Source organism: Pocillopora damicornis, chromosome 12, assembly GCF_964200805.1.
Source record: "Pocillopora damicornis chromosome 12, jaPocDami1.2, whole genome shotgun sequence".
Lineage (NCBI taxonomy): Eukaryota > Metazoa > Cnidaria > Anthozoa > Scleractinia > Pocilloporidae > Pocillopora > Pocillopora damicornis.
In genome coordinates, this window is record NC_142681.1 from 11,320,788 (window position 1) to 11,334,747 (window position 13,960).

At 40.1% G+C, this 13,960-nt stretch overlaps 2 protein-coding genes across 2 annotated transcripts in view; one reads left to right on the top strand and one right to left on the bottom strand.

The window, feature by feature from the left end:
• Positions 1-4,655, top strand: LOC113685763 (uncharacterized). Its single transcript, XM_027203310.2, has 5 exons — positions 1-208; positions 1,918-2,038; positions 3,160-3,264; positions 3,428-3,497; positions 3,652-4,655. Exons 1-5 carry the CDS (start codon positions 21-23, stop codon positions 3,954-3,956), a joined length of 789 nt encoding a protein of 262 aa, XP_027059111.2. The 5' UTR covers positions 1-20; the 3' UTR covers positions 3,957-4,655.
• The window catches only part of LOC113685765 (citron Rho-interacting kinase), a 24,092-nt gene continuing 14,501 nt past the window's right edge, over positions 4,370-13,960 (bottom strand). Inside the window, exons 27-46 of the mRNA XM_089189671.1 lie at positions 13,749-13,865; positions 13,473-13,582; positions 13,298-13,381; positions 12,969-13,104; positions 11,966-12,322; positions 11,187-11,361; positions 10,419-10,632; positions 10,054-10,142; positions 9,788-9,971; positions 9,372-9,460; positions 9,026-9,291; positions 8,870-8,950; positions 8,465-8,609; positions 7,964-8,106; positions 7,510-7,602; positions 7,129-7,237; positions 6,889-7,023; positions 6,680-6,760; positions 5,973-6,057; positions 4,370-5,890 (exon numbers count right to left, since the gene is read on the bottom strand). Coding sequence (XP_089045797.1) covers positions 5,542-5,890; positions 5,973-6,057; positions 6,680-6,760; positions 6,889-7,023; positions 7,129-7,237; positions 7,510-7,602; positions 7,964-8,106; positions 8,465-8,609; positions 8,870-8,950; positions 9,026-9,291; positions 9,372-9,460; positions 9,788-9,971; positions 10,054-10,142; positions 10,419-10,632; positions 11,187-11,361; positions 11,966-12,322; positions 12,969-13,104; positions 13,298-13,381; positions 13,473-13,582; positions 13,749-13,865 — 3,042 coding nt within the window. The 3' untranslated portion in view covers positions 4,370-5,541. The remainder of the gene's footprint in view (positions 5,891-5,972; positions 6,058-6,679; positions 6,761-6,888; positions 7,024-7,128; positions 7,238-7,509; positions 7,603-7,963; positions 8,107-8,464; positions 8,610-8,869; positions 8,951-9,025; positions 9,292-9,371; positions 9,461-9,787; positions 9,972-10,053; positions 10,143-10,418; positions 10,633-11,186; positions 11,362-11,965; positions 12,323-12,968; positions 13,105-13,297; positions 13,382-13,472; positions 13,583-13,748; positions 13,866-13,960) is intronic.

Below are 13,960 nucleotides of genomic sequence, written 5' to 3' on the forward strand. Positions count from 1 at the left end.
AGGACTCAGCAAAAACAAACATGGCAGAATGGCAAGTGGCGCCAGGTTGCTTGACGTATTGCACGCTAGAGGAGAGAAAAGCAGACGGGAAAATACTTTATAACGAAATATTTAAGTGGAAAATGAAACATGCTCCTAGCAAAATTCACCATTTTTCTGACGCTTCTTTAGACGAGCAAATGAGAAGGGATTTAAACTCCTGGATCAGGTAGGAGGTTGTGTCCTTGGTGTGCGCCCGGGGCGGGGAAGTGGGGGGGGGGGGGGGGAGGGGGGAGAAAGAGAGAGAGAGGTGTGAGTGGGGGTTATTCCTTGTAAGTTTTGTAAGAGGCTATTAGGAATGTGCCGCTGAATGTGGTAGCATTGTCATGACTGGGGTGACTATAATGGAGTTGAATTTTCAGTAGAGTTACTTGAAATGAGGTGGCACATTTTTGTTTTTATTTTTGGATAAGAAAATTGCGGAAAGTAAGGATTTTAGCAGGGAAGATTGGCTGTCAAAAGCTTTTAGATTTGCCAAAAAGTGACTGAGGTGGGGTCTCTAACTGGCCACAGAATGGACTACAATGGGGTAGAAACAGAATGGACTACAATGGGGTAGAAACAGAATGGACTACAATGGGGTAGAAACAGAATGGACTACAATGGGGTAGGGGATGTGAGAAACCAGCAGCACATACCATTTACAAATTGGCCCAAGTACCATCCTCACTCCCCCATGTTTAATTCGGCCTTTAACTTTATACATTTGACTTTCATGTATCTTTTTCTGTTAGATCTTTTCTGTGCTGGTGTTGTTCAGTTCTGTCCAAGGGCAAGGGAGACTTAAGTCATTGATTCTAAATATGATGCACCCTTCTGAAGTGAAGTTTTATTTTGTTGTTGGTCATGTTGCTAATTAAGAATTCTTACATTTAGTAAATTAAATTACCATTTGTACTCGGAGTAAGTGGGTGAGTGTAGTTCTGAGAAGGTAGAGGTGACTGACATTTTGACAACCTGAGTGGAAGGCATCATCAGTGTCAAGTGAATAGTTGTTGTCATCAAATGTTCTTAGTCTGGTTCGTATAAGCTGATTGGTCAAATTTGTTGTGATGTTATTGGCTGTAAGACTCAGGTGGCCTAAGTAATTTAGTGTTAACAACTGAAAATGTAAATTGGCCATGATAAAGGGTAAAAAAGCTGGTGTTTTGAGTGTTAGCCCTTCACCAATCACTCTGACGAAGGGCTAACGCTTGAAACATCACCTTTTTTAACCTTTACAGTGGCCAATTTACGTTTTCAACACAGTTGTTAACACTAAATTACCTGCTATACTCTCCCACCGACACAGCACCACAGTTTCTTTAGAAACTTACCCCCTTTATTCAAGTGGTGTAAGTTGGTTGTGATTGGTCTGTTTTGATTTGTTGGTAAAGCAAGGTCGTTCTGTTTGGTTTGTTTGTAACCCTAATGTGGTGAATAAGTCGTTTTTATCAGTTAAACTTTTTTTGATGCTTATGTGTATAGTTATCATTAATTGTGCTCCAAGTGAAGGGCCTTGATTTCCATCTGTTCATTTGTATAAATATGAGATTCATATTCCATGTACAATGTAATGCATTGCAAAGTGTACTTGTTGATGAAGTTTCATATAAATAGTTATGTCAAACAAGAAAGTATCTTAAAACCTTACCATATGAGTTACACACCAAACAATTCTTGTGGTCAATCCTGGACATTCATGTAAGAGATACAAGTAAATCCATTCACTGGTATTAAGTTAGTATCAATGGGATTGAGTAAAACGAATTATTGATTATTTTATTACCAGTCCATTAACACAATCCATACTTTTTAACTTCTACAAGCACTGCTAATAAAGTTCATTTTCAATTCAGTGCAGTGGAGTTACATTAGATCAATATGTGTTTCTTTTAGAAGCATAGATGAGAGGACTTCATGCCAAAGACTACAGATCTTATTTTCATTTTCCGTCCCTTGTCATGAGGCTCTTGAACATATAATGAAATTAAAAGTTCCCATCATCTCTGCAGGTGCTGTGAGTATTCGCCATTATTTTACTTTTTCTGTTATGAAACTGCAAAACAATACAAGTTATGCTGGCAACAGCCACAGATTAACACAACTTCCACGAAATTCTGGGTGTTGCTTGTCGGAGAATCTTAGATCAGTCCCTAATGGTGGTTAATGTTCTATTGTTCTGTGCTTTTTGCTGGTATTTCATTCCTTTTTTTCCAAAAATAAACCTTTTTCTATGCCCACTCAACGTTTCTGCTAAAAGATACCACGGTGTAAAATAAAAACGAAACAGTAAGGAAAAGTTTAATAATGAAGGTTTGGGCTAGTGCAGATTGTAGCCAATCGTTTCGCTAATTACCAGTTCGTTTCGTCATTTTTTCAGGTAGGTTTGCTAACGTCTCATAGGTCGTTTTGCTAACTTATTACAAAATACCTCGTGATTCCTTCAGCAGAACTTGATCGACTTTTGATCGACCGAAAAAGTTTGAGGGGAGTTTAAGGTCGTTTCAAAACAAGTCGCTGCGAGACAAACTGTAGTGTATTCGATACAACGACAAAGTCGATTCGATACACGCAAAAGGTCAATTTGATTCAACTTAAATCATTTCACTTGAGTGCCACTTCGCAGAACACAAAAATAAAAAGAAAGTGGCAACTACACAATGCAGCGCCACTTTTGAAGGAGCATATATCTTGTGGCTCGTTTGGCTCAGCAGTTGATAAAATAACGAGGAATACTGAAAATGCTCTTCAAGTCTTAGTCAAGGTCTTTATATATTAAGTGGCTCGTTTGGTTCAGAAGTGGATGAAAGAATGAGGAATAATGAATGAACACGTTAAGTCTTAGTGGCTCGTTTGGTTCGGCATTTTAAACAAAGGATCAAACGAGCCAAACGAGTGTGGATGGTTTTAAGTGGCCCTGTATTCTGTAGTTTACCTAAAATAGCGAAGAGAAACGTCCGTGAAATAATCTGAAACGTTTGCGAACGACTTATGAGACGTCAGAGAACTGACCTGAGACGTTAATGAAACGACCTTAGACGTTCGCGAACTGGTCGTCTGCGAAACAACTCGTGGGCGAATAGACTGCATTTCGGACAGAATTAATTCACATCTTGAGTTGTTCATTTTCGCTTGTAGGGAAATGGTTATTGGGAGTTTCTACTCCAACAGCGAGGAGCAGACATTGTGGCTTTTGATCAAAACACTGTGTATCCGACAGATATGAGATACACAGAGATCATGGTAAAATTGTTTTGTTTGTTTGTTTTCTGTGGGAGGATTAGTTTGTTGTAGAAGATGTCACATTTGACCCAGTATCACACACAAGGTTTTACAGGTCAAGAGCCTGCCCACACTGCCAAGTTCCTATCTTTTTCAACTGACTTGAGAATATTCATTTCCCTAGGAAGGTGACCCAAGTATTTTATGTGATTATGAAGACAGAGCTTTACTGTTGAGCTGGCCTGATCATGCAGGTAGATATTTGTGTTACAGTTACCATGTTGTCTTGATCCCCACTCAATTCCCTTCTGCTTGGCGATTCTTCTCCCCACCAGGCCCCCCTCCTTGAATCATTCACCTACTACTATTACTACTACTAGTAAGAGCCATTTTCTTTTTTTTTGACAGAGGATTGTTCATTTTCACTGGACTGTCTGAAATACTACAGCGGAAAAACTATCATTCACATCGGCGAACTCTTTGGCGAAACACTCTCCTCAAATCCCTGGGGTCAAACTACCTCACGTGCTTTCCAACTTCGACTCGGGGAAACTTTTCGCTGCGTGTCACGTGTTCAGCTTCCAAACTGGCCTGGTCACATGGATTCATTAACAGTTTGGTCACGTGCTCCAGATGTCGTTGACTGTGACGGAGCTGATATGGTGTTTATTCCTTTGGAGAACACGAGATACTTTGGGTGGAGTGGCAATTGATGATATTTGCACTTCCTCATTACTAGATTGCACGCCCCTGCTCATCATCTGGCTACGAATTCATAAAAATATGGAAAGAGTTTTCTAGCACTGGACTTCACAGAGGCCTTGTCAATAAAATGTGTGGTCTCGGACATAGTTTGATGCTACTCTGGTTTAAAGATTTAATGAATGTATCCAAGGAAGTTACAATTCATAGACCCAACATTGTGGTCTCATTAAGGCAGTGGTGGTAAACAAACAAGAATGGAAGGAAGTGTAGAACTCGAAGCGTTGGCACTGTTATGGGCGATGAGTGATTTACATGACGAAGATTTGTTATTATTTCGTAAGAAGATGTAAATTATTTTCTCACGAAAAGGATGTTGACAAACCCGTTTCAGAAAAAAAACGTAGTAAAGGAAGACAACAGAGCCGGTAAATCTTTATCGGATTCTTTATTAGCTCTAACCTTAAAAAAATTAAAATTACTGTAGCAGAGAGGGCGTGTCACAAGAATTTGCGGATGTAAACATTTTTCCATGTCCTCAAAAAACTGATTGATCAGTCCACGACAGGGGAACTAATTGTGCACACTTTTTGTCTCAGCTTCGTGAAGCTGAGAAGCGACCAAAATGAGCAGGTGTTATTGTTAATACTGATTCAGACTTGCATAACCAATAACGCTAGTGATTAAAACTATAGTTGAGACTATCAAAACTGAAGTTCATCGATTTTTTAAGAGTAATTTGAAAAGACGATCCATTTGAACAATTGGACAATAAGGCAAATTCGCCGAAAATGTTACAGTTACTCAGGTGTTCTGATATGCCTGATTCATTATTCAGAAGCTTCCGGATAACTTCCACATAATTGTATTACCATGTTGTATTACTATGTACACATTTGACATTGATGTCAAAACTCGGAAAACCGTGAACACCAGATATATTTATGGAATGTTTTAGTGTGTCGAGGGAAAAACCAACAGTAGGTGAGCAAACTAAACCGCAAAAGCAACAGTTGTTTGTTTTGTGGTTTCGAGGTTTTCTCGCATTTCCCTAGTAGACAACCGACTTATAAGAAGCTAATCACAGTGTTCACGGTTTTCTGAGTCTCGCATTGAACAAGACGGACTCTTATATGGGGAACACCGCGCTTCGGTTTCAAACGGAAAGGACTACCATCATGACTTACCAATATTTGCATAGTAAGAGTACTCTCGCGTAATAATCCTTCGATCAAAAGCTGGGTTTTTTATACAAAAGGAAAGTTTAGACGGCTTTTGTGAAGAAAACGTCATCCGAGACTCCTTAAGTCCTATACCCAAGCAGGGACGATGTGTCGCAGAATGACTCGCTGATCAGTAACGTTTGAAACCTTTGCATATGGTTAAATGTGATTCCCAGTTACATTCGCCAAATATGGCAGATCAATGGCAAACCTTTCCATTTTTTTGACTACTTTTGAGCGCGACAATGATGTAACGGACAGATTGTCGTTTACTGAATACTTTCGCGTGCATTCTAATTCACTAATGCATAAGAATCGTCTATTTTATTATATGGTGACGATGCATTATTCACGAGTTCTTATAACTGACAAGTCACATGTTTTCCTCCATCAGAGGTCTTACTGCGCGAAAAGTGCTGCTCTTTTTAAGATTTCCTCCTTTCGGCGACTTCACCCAGGCGGATCCAGGACTCCACGAAGGGGAACGAGCCAACATCGATGAACGACGGCTCGGGCTCGACAGTCGGGATAGCTCGGAAATGACCGACATGCTTTCTTCATCGTCCTCGGGTTGGAAGACACTTGCAGGAGCTGCGTTACCTTGGAAACATAGCATCTCCACTTGTTCGTGTAACGTGGAAGCGAGGTACACTGCACCAGGAGAGACCGCTGGACCAAGGACTCGTGGATTTTGAATTTCCATAAACTTGTGCACGTACCGACTACAATAAAACGAGAAAAAAGTGAAAAAGTGAAACGTTGAAATTATTACAAATAAGCAAGGAAGATTAAGTGCAAAGGTACCTGGGATTTTCGGCGTTGATCGGTGGGATTTCACAAACGTCAATTGAATTAAAATGAGTGACAAACAGGAATGGCTCACTGTATGCTGTACAAAACAAGAAGGAAACAAAAGTCAAGTTAGCGACCTTTACATACTACAGACTTTTTTGAAAGAACTTGGCGCGTGGGTCGCCATTAGCTCATCCCAGAGGACCAGAAAGGTGAGCATCGTTACTGTTTAAATTACCATAGGGAAATTTCCATAGAGTGAAAGCTTGCTTAATAGCTAATCAAATTCAGCCTTAACCATAGTCTCTCTCTCTGACTGCTGATCAAGGGAACGAGGACAATGGCTTAGAACGATACTGGTGCATGCTAGTATGAATCAATCACACCCACATAAACTGAGCCCTTGATTCCACGGTTAAACATGGCTGGAATCAGTTTAGGCAAAATTATAGACATTTTAGAAGAATTGTGCCAACGGACCGACAATTTCAAATGACGTTAGCAATATAAGCACGCGATCTGTGAATTTGAGTAAGCTGTCCCATTTGCAGACAATAATAACACTGATTCTTCGTGTTACGCTGCTTTCTGGTGTTCCATGTGCGCGTGAATCTCAAGGCCATAGTACATCAGAATAAATTAATGGGCCGTCTCTATGGCAGAAATGGAAAAAGGGGAATAGTAGTGAAGCATTTTTCAAATGATATCATCAAACTCACCGAAAGCAAGCGGCAGTCTGCTCCACATCAAAGGTTTTGGCCTGCTGTGAGAACCAAAGCTGTTCACAAACACTCCAAACTCTGGGACAAAGGGGAAAATCGAGATTAGTGAATATATTTGAACCTTTCTAAAAGTTTCTCACGAATCAAATGATACACTGAACATGCGTGCGATCCATTTTTGATTCAATTCGATGGACATTTCTCACCGTTAAAACAAAGTAACAATTCTTCTTGGTCTGAACCAGCAGAAGTGACATCGAGAACGGCGATTGGAAATATGTTCAGTTGAGCGGCTCCATAAACTGCGAAGGCCAAGGAAGGGTCTCGACAGTCCAGAAATTCTGAAAGGAAATATTTAGTTTTTTTGTGTAAAAAAAGTGCTCTTTCTTTTTTCAAGCCATGAAACTGGTTAATCTGCGCTATATAAGTCAATTTCTTTTCCAAACCTTTTACAACGTGTTGCTTTATGTCCAGAATGTAGAACTTCCCAGTACCATAGATTACGTTATTCTCACTGAAATGGATGCAGTTACATGGCTCGCTTGTCTCGATCTCCTGCAAAGAAAAACAGGTCCACATTGTACCCAAAAAAAAAAACCATATGAAGTTCAAGTCTAGCTAGCTCTTATAAGCATGAGCATCACTCAGAGTCCGGCTTTTTGTTTTGGGGTTTAAGCCCCCTCACCATAGAGCGAGCACAGGCTTGTTCTCGGAATAGAAGCAGGTTATCCAGCTTCAAATGAGGTCGAAGTGTCTTAAAAGAGCTTTTCAATTGCTGATTGGCAAAGATGTAAGACTTCAGCCAAAAGAAAGGTTATTTTCCTTACCTTGCGGGTACAAAATGTCCCAATGCTTGCATTGTATCGCAACAGTAGAATGCTTTTGGGAGTTGCAGCGCAAATGTAGAAGTTACCCTCGCACTGAAAGAGTGGAAAAAGTTATTCATATAGAGAAACGTGAATTTTCGAGAGATTTTCCGCAGAAGTTTAAGTTACAATATCGTTTATGACTAAGACAATCAAACAAACAGGAAGAAAGCTATAAAAAACAGAAGCCGGAACATTATTGATTGTGTTATGGTCATCATCAACACATAATCGCAACAACAATGGAATAAACAGTCATGAACACAATTTATGCCTTGAATTTAGCATGGTGAATCTAATTATCGGTTGTTTTCAATACAATTCTGCAAAGTTAAAATATACGTTAAGTTGATTCAAAACCTTTTACCTTTACTTAAAACAGAAATCAAAACAGTTGATCTGCGAGAACACAAACCTGCCCAACAGCAAATAAATGGCAATTGGTGATTTTTTCAATTCCCTGGGAAGTCAGCTCTAATATTGGCACAGTAGAGTTAGAATGTCGCACGCGGCTTGTGACTTGCTTAAGATCAACACTACACAGCTGTCTGTCTTTTCCTGAAAAAGGACACCTCATCAGTCAGGAAAGGAAAGCGATCTGGCTTGAGACTGTCAACATATACCGAAGTGAAAATACTAGATAATATCTCTCAATGTCTTGAGCTCATAGGACAACTTATTGTACATCGAGGACTCCACAGAACACGATATAACCAAAAAACCTAGAGATTTTGTCGTGGTTTTTTTCCTTTTCAAATTTAAAAGACAAAAGCTTGATAAATTTTTACAAGAATAATGAACTTTCCTTGACCTTCACTGATTAGCTCCAAATGACTATACAAACCTTCGAATAACATGTTTACAACAAAAAGACCTTAAAATAAGAAGGACGGGATGTGTATATTTTTCATTTTACCTGCAATCATGATAACTTGGTTCAAGTCACTCAAGATATCGATCTGAAACGCTCTCTCGATTCCAGGGATGGCTCGAGGCGAGTGTTTTCCTGGAGCGTCAAGCGACAGAGAAAAGAGACCTTCTTCGGCGCCAAGGAGAACCAACTAAAAGCAAAGAGAACGTGGAGGAAAAGCAAATAAAACTAACGAAAAAGTGGAGAGTAACTCATTGCGATAACTTTCCTAGTCGAAATGGCTGCGAGGAAAGACTTCGGGTACCATCTAAATTTATTATTACCGTAACGAAAGATACCAGGCGATAGATGGCGCATAAATTCCAGGCCGAGCGTCAGCGACTTCTAATGTTGTAACCATCGCGTCCACGAGTTTCATTAACAATACTCCCGAAAGTCTATGATTCTTACCTCATCATTAAGTAGTTTTGTGCAGTTAATATCAAGACGCTCGCCCTCCTCCAAATGTAGTAACACGTTACCCATGAGCTTCTGCAAAGAAAATCAAAACCACGTCAGGGAAAGGTTGCTCTGCACATAATACGAACAACAGAAAGTGTTTGTAACCTGATCCTCGCCGTTGATATTCTTCTTCTTAATCTCATCCAAGGCGAACTCCAAAGAGGTGACCCATTTCTGTTTGACTGGGAATGAAGGCGCTAAGATGTAAAGATTCTGAACGGGCCAACATCTCTGGCGCGACTCCACCCTTAGTATGTAGGGCAGATCCGTAGGGGCGGTACCTATCAATTCTGATGACATGACAGCAGAATGAACGGTGACGTGACCATCTTTGCCACATAAGTGTAGTACTTCGGATGGTGACGAATTTTCTGAAAAAGAAGAAACGTAAGAGTTTTATCATTACGGTAGACACCTTGAAGAATTGGAGGATTCCGAAATACTGTCTCACCGCCCATGTTTTCTTTGTCGTAAAGCTGCAGCATTTGATCGGCAAGGACGACCCACTTCTTCTCCCATCCATGCTTCACAGAACCGCAACTGTAAAAAGATGCAAAGTTGTTTGTTACCACTAAAGCGGATAGTCAAAACTTAACACAAAATTTTCCTTTGCTTTTTCTATCAAAATTAAAGGAATCTTCGAAAGTCCAGCGTCAATTCAAAAGTTGATTATTACGGGTTCATCTTCGTTTGATAAAAACTGCGTTTTAATTTTCTTTCAATTTCTGCATTGCTCATCGATTATGCTGTGATCTCACTGTAAAAGAATGTTACCGAAATCAACATGATAAAACGTTACAGTCTATGTGACACGCTACAGTTGCTCAACATTACTTCAAGAAGCACTTCACAAAAAGGTCCGCATACCGTGGTACCCTTAGCCATCCTTCTCTCCTGCCTCCCAGCCGAGTGGTGCTTTGTGACTTGCCGTCATTTTTATCGTTCTTCTGTTCCTGAAGAGTTTCAGTGAAGTGATCAACAAACTCACTTGGTAGTCCACAGGTACGTGGAAGGTTTGGTGCACACTTTACGTGGCAAACCAGGCCACACTCTATAACGAAATGTATTAAAACCGAATAAATGATCCGGTGACGTACATCAGTTATCAGCGCGATAATATTTCAAAAACTTACCAGCACAACGAGATGATGGACGCACGAAGTGTAGAGTGTCCAAACACGTGGCACACTTAGTAGCACGCATGTTCAGGGCATTAACAAACCTGAAGACAGAAGATATACGTATTCTTTAATTTGCTAACGACACTACCTAGACCTGCGTTCGACAAATGTTGTGTCTGCAACTTATGAAATCAAGCGACCGAGTCACTCAAATTGACCAAGTGACTAGGTCTCCCAGAAGTATTGGGCTGTTCCAATAGGTCACACTCATTTCAAACGGGACTGTTAGAAGGAAAATAAAAACACTCCGTTGGGAAGGCAACTCAAATGGTGATGCCAACAAAGTTGGGGGCCACCAATAAACTTGTAGATCATACCTGTGTGGTATATTATGATGCATCCTCTCTTTTGGTCTGTGTGATGTTCCGCGGCCGGCTGGCGTGGCTGCATTCTTTGGAGTCTTTGACTGGTTTTGAGCACCCAACGGACTCGGTTGGTTGCTGGGCGACTGTTGGATCGCGGACAAAACTGCGTAAGACTGAGCCGGTTTTGGAGTAGCACTACCGGTGTTTTGTGATTTCCAGTGTACAGCTGCCAAAAGGCAAAAACAACGGTAAAATGGTAAATATGGCCTTCGACTGTGAGAAGCTCCTTAAAGAGTTAATTTTGTTAATTTTAACCGCAAAGGTCCCATCTCTGAATAAATTTGAGAGAGAAGTGAGGGATATTTCAACCCGCCACCCTCTCCCTCATGGGAGTGCCTTGGGTAGCTTTTTGTACTCTCCACTTTGAGAGGAGGAAAGCCAATATCGTTTAAACTTGGTATACAGTGAACCTCGATAAGCCGAACATAATACAGGAAAGCACGTTTAATTTCGTCCACGAGAAATGTTCGTTTTCTCCTGAAGAGAAACTGACCTACTGGGGTTTCTCCTCTACAATCTGAATTTGATGATCATTTCCTTGGAACAGATTGTTCTGAGGAACCTAACAGGTTCAGACTCAAAAGAAGCAAAATTTTGACTATAAGTCTCGGTCTGTAAGCATGCTCCCCTTCAAAAGAAGCGAGGGTATGACGAGCGAGTACTTTACTTCATCTCTGGCTAACTAAGCAATCTTTTGAAAGAAGCACATCAGACGGATACCTTCCATTTTAGCAGCCTGCATTTCTTGCCGAATCCTATTCAGTTCAGTCTGTAGTTTCAAACTGGAAGCTCTTTCTTTCTCCAGCGCCTGCTGCAGGTCTCGCCATTGTTGCGGCACCACATTAATACTACTCTCTGGTTTCTTACGCCACGACTTACTGCCACCGCCGATAAGCTACCAAACATCATAATTGTATCACAGTTAACGTTTCTAGACACTACTTGCCACTTAACAAGTCATATCTCAAAGAAACTAGTAAAAGTAAAATGGTTTAATTGGAAACAGGAAAACGATAGAAAAATGAAACTTACTATGCAAAGGCTAGATACAATCCAAGAGCAAAGATTTGTTTGGGTTTCATACAAATATTTAGCGCTTGTCCTTTTATCAACAAAGCAAAACGTTGCGAAGCCAAATATGACAGTTAAAGTTTTAATAATCATATTAAAAAAGAACCCACACTCGCTCCAAACATGGGACCTCCAAGTTCAGTTGTTAGCAACGCCCAACTAGTATTCGTTCTAACGATGGGTCAACGTTCTAACTTCTGTGCCAGCTAAATAGAAACTCTCTGTGGTGGCCAATTTACAGTATTAACTCAGTTGATAAAACTAAATTGTCTAGTTTCTGAGAGGTTTGAAACGAATCTCGTCGAAGCATGAATTGTTTTCATGCTTCTTTTAATGCAATTCTTTAATTGCTCTGACGAATGGCTAACGCTCGAAACGTTGGAAATCATTTCTATTAAAATACACCATGAATTCCGGGAGAACTTTACCTTTTTCTTTTTAGATGCTTGGCCTTCAGCTTTGCACTGCAAGAAGTCAATCAGTTTGGTCTGTTGAGAGTTAGTTGCCTCTAGTTTGAGGCGTTCTTCGGCATGCGAAGCCTCCATGAGATCAAGCTGCTCAGCTAAAGCAGCCCGTTCGCATGTCAATTCATCGCACTTCTCCATAGCTGCCTCGATGTTCTGGTTCAACTCAAAATTACTGGACTTCAACTTGGAAGTTTGATTCTCGAATCGCTCAACCTCAATCTTCAGCTTGTTGTTGTCTTCAGTTCCAAGTTGAAGTTTGCGTTCCAAGGATTTAATATCCAGTTGGGCCATTCCAAATTTGGTCTCCGCTTCGCTGAGCTGTAATGGGTACAAATGTTGCTTCTTGTAAGGTCTGGTCGCTTGCCAATAAATTTCATTCAGGGGCGGTTTACTCGGAACACGATGATCGAAACAAACAAATGTTCTACGTAGCGAGGTCATGAAACGAGCCAAAAAAAAACCTCGAGGGTAAGATGGCAAAAGATAGATTTTCTTTCTTTGTTTTTCATTTCTTTTTCCAAATTTTTTCAAAAAGGACCGCACCTTCTTCTTACTATGGAACTCATTACCATAATCCGTGCGCCATCACGATAATCTTGCGAGCTTTAAGACTACTATAAAGACTAACTTATTTCGCGACAATTTCAATTGAAGAAGTGCCTCAGGAATAATGTAGATAATAGAAATATTATAATACTAAATTATTATTATTATTTTTTTAATCACCAATGTAATTTTTTTAAACCTTACTCTGACATGTGCTCATGGACATCCTTTGATTATTCATTATACAGTTTTTCCTTTCTTTTTATGATTTGGAATTTTTTTCTCCTTAAATTAACTTACTATAGCATTCACAAGTCAGTTGAGTCATCTGAAAGTTGATGTGGGTCGCACGCATGGTTTTTTGCGCGCCACCTAGAGACATGCGCCGGAGGGAATAATTGACCAAACTAGAGCTTACCGCTTCTGTCAGCTCCTCGCATCGTTGTCTCTGTCTGTCCAGTTGAGCGTTCATCTCACTAACCTCCTTGATATGAGTGTTTTGTACTTCTTTCAACGCATCTTGTAGCTTGGATACTATCTCTTCGGCAGCCAAACTAGGCAATATAACAAAGTCATTTAACATAGCCGTTGAAAGGTTAATTGGCATATCTCAGGGGATATAAATCCCTTTTAGTTCATCTTTCGAAAAGGGAGGTAAAAGACACGAACGTTTTGCCACTTTGATTTTCCAAAGAAAGTAAGAGAATCCGTCGAAGATACTTAACAGATATATTCTCTTTTCCTTACCGTGCTATTTTTTCCTGTTCCAATGAACGCCGATTTTCCACAAGTTCACACTCAATTTTCTCTCGTTTTTGCTCCAAATCTCCCCTTTGAAGAAAAAAAAATATATCAAGGTGAGTGTTTTGTTGACTCACGAAATCGGGCACTGCACCTCCGTGGCCGGAGAACAATCCAATACCTTGTGATATTCCATTGTAACTGTTTTTCTTCAAAGTCCTCGTTGATAATCTCCAGTTCCTCGACTTGATTTTCCAGCATAGTACAAGTAGATTTCAACATCGAGTTGGTCTGTGAACAAGTACGTACATAAATCATCCGACACACACCATTTATGATTGATCAGAGGAGATTCACCAGTGTAGCAAGTGTTTGGTGATAAACTCACGAACACATTGACAGAAATAATTTGATACAAAGCAAATCTGCAGACGGAAACAAAAGTTACTAAACTTACAAATTCTATGCCTTCAGCTGCCCTCTTCTTTTCATTCAATTCATCTTCAAGTTTCTCCTTTGTAACCTTAAGATCACAATTTTCGTCTGTAAATTCTTCAACCTTCTTTTCCAGTTCCTTAAAGAAGATAAAATAAAAACGATCAACACAGCAGACGACAAGAGAGAAAAGACAAGAAGAACAATGACACCTTCCGAGAACTCTCACTTCTA

Excerpts from the sequence above, each read along its gene's own strand:
- LOC113685763 (XM_027203310.2), top strand. The coding sequence starts at position 21 with ATGGCAGAATGGCAAGTGGCGCCAGGTTGCTTGACGTATTGCACGCTA. Across the intron at positions 3,265-3,427 it reads TGAGATACACAGAGATCATG|GAAGGTGACCCAAGTATTTT; the intron begins GTAAAATTGTTT and ends TCATTTCCCTAG. Across the intron at positions 3,498-3,651 it reads GAGCTGGCCTGATCATGCAG|AGGATTGTTCATTTTCACTG; the intron begins GTAGATATTTGT and ends TTTTTTTGACAG.